The 7764-nt window shown below is 35.8% G+C and overlaps 1 protein-coding gene across 1 annotated transcript in view; it reads left to right on the top strand.

Annotated features, from left to right (window-relative positions):
• plxna1b (plexin A1b) overlaps positions 1-7240 on the top strand; it is a 137981-nt gene extending 130741 nt beyond the window's left edge. The window contains exons 29-32 of the mRNA XM_084128859.1: positions 2191-2360; positions 2448-2660; positions 3903-4053; positions 4138-7240. Coding sequence (XP_083984985.1) covers positions 2191-2360; positions 2448-2660; positions 3903-4053; positions 4138-4233 — 630 coding nt within the window. The 3' untranslated portion in view covers positions 4234-7240. The remainder of the gene's footprint in view (positions 1-2190; positions 2361-2447; positions 2661-3902; positions 4054-4137) is intronic.
• The last annotated feature ends 524 nt before the right edge of the window (positions 7241-7764 follow it).

The raw sequence follows: 7764 nt of genomic DNA on the forward strand, positions 1-7764 counted from the left end.
AAATTATATTAAGCCTTAAAGTTCTGCATAATTAAGGACGTGGCCACTTGAGTGACAGGTGGATTGCCGCTGATGTCACTACTAGCCGCCTGTTAGCATCACGTCACCTCAGCTAATCCGCCTCGCTGCCCTTGCTGTAATTTCTTTGACTTGACTGTGAAATGAAGCATCAATGATGTATGCAGCCGACAAATGAGACACAGCTATACACTATTATAGTTTATATTCATATTTTTAATTAGCTTTTATTTGTTTTTAAGTTTTAGTCATTTGTAATGTGCTTTTGTTTCTTTTTAGTTTGTTTCTTTCATTTTTGTAATATTTTTTTTAGTAATTTTAGTTCTTCACAACTTACACATTTATTTCAGTTCTAATTTTCATTCAAATTTCATTCATTAAGTTTTTTATGTTTAAGTTCTTACATTTATATTTTATTTCAATTACTGAAAACAGTTTTTAATAGTTTTAGTTGACTATAACCACACTGTCACAAACTTTTAATGAGAGAAAATCACTCTCGTTTACTGTATAGTTCTGATGCATTACTCAAGCAAGAGTGTTTAGGATGTTTATTACAGTGAAATCTGTCACTAATATTCTCCGTCTTGACAAACACACGCATTCAAACTAATTGCCTCACTTTTGGAGCACGTGTCTGATTTTCTTAGCTGAAGTCCTCAGACAGTTAGTGTTGACCTTTGTGTGTGAATGACTAGTTGCTCATTAACATTTACCAGTGCTCCCACTCTCATGGAGAACTGTATCTTAATTAGACCAATGACCTTTGCTTATTGAGCGGTTTGGGAAAAACTAGGTCTTTATCCATCCTGTGCTCCCGTCTCCATCTGACAGTGCACATCTCAGATGCGTTTCCCAGCAGCTCCGAAGAGCTCAAGAACAGGTGCATATAAAGTCACACTTAAACATGTCTCAGTGTTCAAAAATCACCAAAACAACAACGGATTCATTTAGAATCCAAAATTGTTCATGTTTATGATGTTTATGTTTTTCATTGAAGAATTTTACATTTCTATTTTAATTTTGAATGTTTGTCTTTACAAAATTAGGTTTGAAAGATAGAATTTATTCAGAATTCATGGCTCATAACTGATATGATAACCAAAATTATAAGTATATGCTTACAAAAAAAAAAAATTGTAGACTTTAAAATCTAGAATTTTAAATCATCAGCTCATCATTTATTTTTTTGAATCAATTATTTGTTTATCTTTGCAAAGGTTAATAAGTTTACATAGAAGAATTTTACTTTTTCTTGTTTACAATATGACATTTTTACAATATAGAATTTACCTGTAAATCTGTTTGAATACCTTCAAATGCATATATATTAAATCAAATGTTATTTACTGTAAAGAAAGATGCAAAAACACACTTTACAAACAAGAAATCACCAAAACACCATACGTGTATTTTATATGTATATTTTTTATAAATGTGAAGTTTGCATTGAAGAATTTTACATTTTCAAATTTACCAAAAAATTTAATTTTACAAAATAGATTTGTATGTTTGTCTTTACAAAATTAATGAACAGATAACCAAAATTCTAAGTCTGTGCTCACAGAATAAGTTGTAGAATCTAGAATTTTTACACTTATCTTTTTTAGTTTATGTTGAAGAATTTTACTTTTTCATGTCTTTAAAATTACTTTTGTACAATATAGAATTTACATGTAAATCTGTCTTCAATATAGTTTCAGAAATCTATATCATATGTTATTTACAGTAAAGAAAGATGCAAAAACACACTCTACAAGCAGAAAAGCACCAAAACACCAGCAGATTCATTTAGTCTAAAATTTTACATTTATCTTTACAGATGTGCGTTTACATTGTAGAATTTTACGTTTTCATGTTTACAAAATTGTAATTTACAAAAGATTAGTTAGACAATTAGTTTTACAATATAGAATTTTTGTTTAGAATTTATTGCTGATAACTGAAATTATGTCTGTGCGAACACAAAAAAGATAAACAATTTTACATTGTAAAATTTTACTTTTTCATGTTTACAAAATGAACTTTTTACAGCATGGATTTTACATGCAAGTCTGCAATCAATTTGGATTGATTGGTTGGTTGATTGATTGATTGATGGATTGATTGATGTATTGATTAATTGATTGATGGATTGATTGTTTGACTGATTGACTGCTGTCTGTCACTCAGGGCACACTGCAGAAGTTTGTAGATGACCTGTTTGAGACCATCTTCAGCACGGCGCACCGTGGCAGCGCTCTTCCTCTGGCCATCAAATACATGTTCGACTTCTTAGACGAGCAGGCCGACAGACACGTGATCTCCGACCCCGACGTCAGGCACACGTGGAAGAGCAACTGGTGAGTGTGTGTTCGGGACATCGAGAGCTCACTGAAAGCTTCTTTACGCCCTCTCGGTTTTCTGACGTGGTTTCTCTGTGTCTGCAGTTTGCCGCTGAGGTTCTGGGTGAACGTGATCAAGAACCCTCAGTTTGTGTTCGACATCCACAAGAACAGCATCACAGACGCGTGTCTGTCTGTAGTGGCTCAGACCTTCATGGACTCCTGCTCCACATCCGAACACAAGCTGGGCAAAGACTCGCCCTCCAACAAACTCCTCTACGCCAAAGACATCCCCAACTACAAGAACTGGGTGGAGAGGTATGACACGGCTGCACACAGTGTGGAATAAGAGTCCAGCTCATCTACATGATATCTCACATATTCACAATGTTTTTGCTTGCAATATAAAAATTAAGCTGCATAGTGGAAATTGCAAGGATTTTGCATTTTTGTATTACCACACTTTTAATAGCATCTTTGACTTCAGTAGCAAAAATTGCATTAGTTGAGTTTTAGTCATTTTTATTTATCTACATGATTCAGTTCAAATTGTCTGTTTGTGTGAATCATTTAATTTAGAATCAACTATTTATGGCATAATAGAATTATGTTCTAGCAAAAACATGATGTAAATAGTTATGTGTATTGGTATATTGGTACAATGATTAAATATTATGCCCCCTTTTATTTATATAGTGAAAAAACATTTAAAAAAAAATCTATTTTAGTTATACTTGTTACTATATTTAAATTTTTACATTTAAATAGATTGTGTGTTGAATATCATCAAAACTAATAATATAGAGATATAACTGTTTAACACTACTGTTCAAAAGTTTGGGGTCGGTTGTGCTCACCATTTCAAAAATACAGTAAAAAACGGTAAAACTGTGAAATATTATTACAATATAAAATAGTTGTTTTCTATGTGAATATATAGTAAAGTGTAATTTATTCCTGTGATCAAAGCTGAATTTTCAGCATCATTACTCCAGTCTTCAGTGTCACATGATCCTTCAGAAATCACTCTAATATGATGATTTGATGCTCAAGAAACATTTATGATTATTATCAGTGTTGAAAACAGTTGCGCTGCTTCATATTTGTGTGGAAACCGTGATACATTTTATTTTTCAGGATTCTTTAATGAATAGAAAGAAACGTTAATTTGAAATGGAAATCTATTATAAATGTCACTTTTGATCAATGTAATGCATCATTGCTGAATAAAAGAATGATACCGTCCTGACCCCAAACTTTTGAACAGAAGTGTGTATATTGTCCATCCCTACTATGTAGACATGCATTATAGACTAGTGTTCACAATGCAAAACAACCTCCCTAGTCCACCATTTATTTCAACTAAACTGAAAAACAGTTTTTGTGCTAGAAATGCTGATGTTATAATTGAACGTACAGGAAAAAAAATGCTCTTAAGTGTAGAATATGTAACTTTGATCATTGAAGCTTTGATCTAAAGTGTGTCTGAGTTACAGCAGATGTGTGGATGAACATGTTTTGCTGTGTTTGATCTGCTGACGTGTGTGTGTGTGCGTGCAGGTATTACTCTGATATCTCGCGGATGCCTGCGATCAGTGATCAGGATATGAGTGCGTATCTGGCTGAACAGTCTCGTCTGCACTTAAGTCAGTTCAACAGCATGAGCGCGCTGCACGAAATCTTCTCCTACATCACCAAATACAAGGACGAGGTGAGTAACAAAAGCGCTGGCGCCTCAGCACGACCCGTCTGCGCTCGCGATGTCACGTGTTCACTGGTGTTTGTGTCTGTGCAGATCCTGTCTGCGCTGGAGAGAGATGAACAGTCCCGTCGGCAGAGACTGAGGGCTAAACTGGAGCAGGTGATCGACACCATGGCCCTCTCCAGCTGATCGGGACTCTTAAGGTCAGCTGGTGTGTTTCACACGAGGACAAAACCACAACGCTGAATGTAGGTGGTGTCGTTTTCCGCGTCGTTTTCGGATGATTTGTTGTCGAGTGCGGTGGACGTTTTCACACAACGCGGACAAAGACGCTCTTTCCTGTTTTGAAGAGACAATGAGGACGTTTGGATCCTCTAATGAAGTCATGTGACTGTGTCACGAGCCAGTGATCGCGGCGGATCAAAGGACACTGATTGCGCGTTTACTATGTTTTATTATTTTGTACAAATGTTATCGACTGCCCCTCTCCGCTCTCTTTGCCACTTGTGTTTCTGCTGAATTTGCACAGTTTCCAGAATCAACGAGCAACTGCCTCCATCTCTCATGAACACTGTCCCGTCTTCAGTCGGGCCAACGCAGCGGTGCGTCAGTGTCGACGAAGGTGAATTTGACTTTACACAATGACAAAAAGAAGGAAAAAAAATGAGAAAAATATGAATAAAAATCTTGTCTTGTGCCATGTTTTATTTGAATGTTGTTTAAAGGTTTGTGAAGTAGGAATGTGCTCTGATTGTTTTACAGTGAAAAAAAATGATGACAGAGGAGATAATTCTTCCAAAAATGTTTTATTTTGACTGAACTGCAAAGCTTTAATTACTATTTCATCAGATGCTTCAGGACGGACTCTTGATTTTAGACGCCAAACTCGCTCTTCATGATCGTTACACTCGTTTATCTCCTGGTGTTTCAGCCGGTTCATCATCTGAGAAAATCACTACGTTTACTGATCCCGAGCTGAAATAAATGAGTGAAAAGGAGGCCGAGTGAATTGTTTCAGATCCATGAGTCAGTGTTTCTGTGGCGTATCGATACGGAGGGATGAGACGCTCGTTCATCAGACCTTCAGCCTTCATCATCAGAAAAGAGAGACGGCCTTTTGTCTTTAACGAGACGGACCTGAGCAATCCTGATTGATTTAGCCTGATCAATCGCTCTGGATTAAGAAGACATTAAGAGCTGCTTTTGTTTTGAATCATTTGTTTCCTCTCGAACCAGAGATCCATCATTCATGAGCCGATGTTTCAGTGTGTCTCGCTTCATAACGCATTGAAGTGGCTCGAGCAGGGACACGGAGAGATCATCAGTATCAGTGGAGAAAGATTTCTCGATTTTCTTGAATCAATCTTCCATGCTCTCGATGAGTCTCTTCTGAAGATTTTTTGACCAGTTTCTCATATCATCTTCAACTTGAAGACCCCGTGAGATCAACATCATATTATGCTGATGTACTCCTAAAGAAATGACCAAATTAAAGAGGTTTAGCATTTAAAATTAGCAGTTTCTCTTCCTGAAAAAATATTGGTGAATTTGCAATTTTCTTCAATAACATGCCACTAAAATGGCTAAATAAAAGCTATTAGCTGTTTAAAAGTAATGAGACGAATGTTTTGAGAAATGTGTCAGCACAGGACAGCTGCTCTCTTCGGGGCGTTTCATGGGGTCTTTAAGGCTGATTTCAGTCTAAAAGCCTGTTCACACCAAGAACGATAACTATATTGGCATCCACACCAATGGACAATAGCTTTGTTAATTCCAAGCATGCACTTCCGATATGTTCTGTGAATAAAATCTTTAAATAGGAAGGAATTTTGATTGGCTGTCAATGTTTTTTATCATTCATGAGCTGGAAAAATAAATTGCTCTGAAAGTGATTCCAATTATATATTTCCTCTGAGCCGTTACACTTCGCTAAAATTATATGATTAAAGTCATCATTCTTGGAGTGAACAAACCTCAAAACCGGTTTATTTTCATGGTTGTGACTAAATGAACCTGCTCTGCTCTGATAGTGACGTCATCAGGTGACATCATCAGTGACGTCATAGATTTTTACTCGGAGACAAAAAGCAGAAAATAGTCTTTATCTTAACACTGAAGTTTAAACTTTGGCTTTCCCCTGCTCAGCTGGTTTGTTTGGACTGAGGTTAATCTGCTCACCGTAATGTTCACTCAATACGCTTGTTCTGTCAGTGTGAAGGTGCACGTCTGCACTTTACACAACTGATCCTGTATCACACAAACTGAAGTTGTTTCTGGTCAGTGTAAATGCAGTGAATCCTCTAATCAGTCGGGTTTGACTTCACATGCTTTAAAATGAGCTCAGAACATCTCAGGATCTTCCTCCGCTCTTGAGTTCGTCATTTCTTGACCAGAGAACTGCTGGACTCACTGCTGATGATCTGGACGTTTGGCTTGCGGTTCTTCCCAGGGACTTTCAATGTTTACACCTGAATGTCAAATCACATGTAAAAAATACAAAAAAAATCACATTGTGTTTTAATTTATTTATATTTTGATCCTGTCATTGTGTTTCTTAGATTGAAATGTGTCTAAATTGGTGCTTCGCAAGTGTTCTCTGCTCTTCTTTTATGTGTTCCTGTAATGGCTTCTACACTTCATGAATCTGCTCCTTAACTCAAGATCTCCATGAAGGTCCACCATGATAACATGCAATATTGCAGCACAGATACAGAAACTAAAACCTCATCCCTCCTTTGCTTCATTTCTTTCCAGTCATTTCTGAAAAATAATGAAGTATCTTTCCTTCAGACCTGAACAAAATGCAGAGATGAAGCAAGATGGTTTGTGTTGTTGGTGAAACTGAAATAACAACAGACCTTTGAACAATTCTGATTCAGGACTCAGACTGTCACTGGTGTCTATTCATGTGTAAATATTAGTTTTTTATTTTGCAGATTTACTACTTGTGAATAAACTGGCATCAAGGAGAGATTAAACATGTTTTTGCTAAAAAAAAAAAAACTGTGGTGTCTTTCTGATGGCAAATATCTTTTTAGGTCAGAGATTTTTAATCACTTCTGTTGAACCTGCATGATGTAAACTTAAAGAACACTGCAATGAAGGGGATGAACTGTAAAATGAGTGTAAACTATATATATAATATTAGGTTATATATATATATATATATATATATATATATATATATATATATATATATATATATATATAACAAAACCTAATAAAAGTAATTATGTCTGAAAAATTGCATAACCCAGTTAGTATTTTATGTAGAACTATACAGACATCTAGAGGTTATACCATGGTATTACACATGACTGTCTTTGTCTTTTCCCACCACTGACACCAGATGACACTAATCTTATGGAAGTAAAATAATGTCAAATGTTTTTGAAATAAAAAAGCCTGTTCTAACTGTTGCTGGTCTTCGTCAACAACACGCGCTTTTGCACCACCTACTGGTGAGGTTGACTAACAGCAGATGGAGAGTATGCTCGGCAATCTACTGCTTTTCCTGCAGTTCCTGGACATCAATGTTGAATTTACTGTCGAATTTGAACCACTGAATTTGTGGAAGCGAATTTGCAAAGCGGAATAAAATGGACCGAAAATTGCCTGTTGAATATTATAGGTTGTATTTTTAAACAGTTTGAATATTTTGGAAGTGAAATATGAAAGGTGAATATTGAATGGATTATTGAATTTTTAATAATGAAAATG

Source organism: Abramis brama (assembly GCF_963993115.1).
Source record: "Abramis brama genome assembly, chromosome: 11".
In the NCBI taxonomy this organism is placed as follows: domain Eukaryota; kingdom Metazoa; phylum Chordata; class Actinopteri; order Cypriniformes; family Leuciscidae; genus Abramis; species Abramis brama.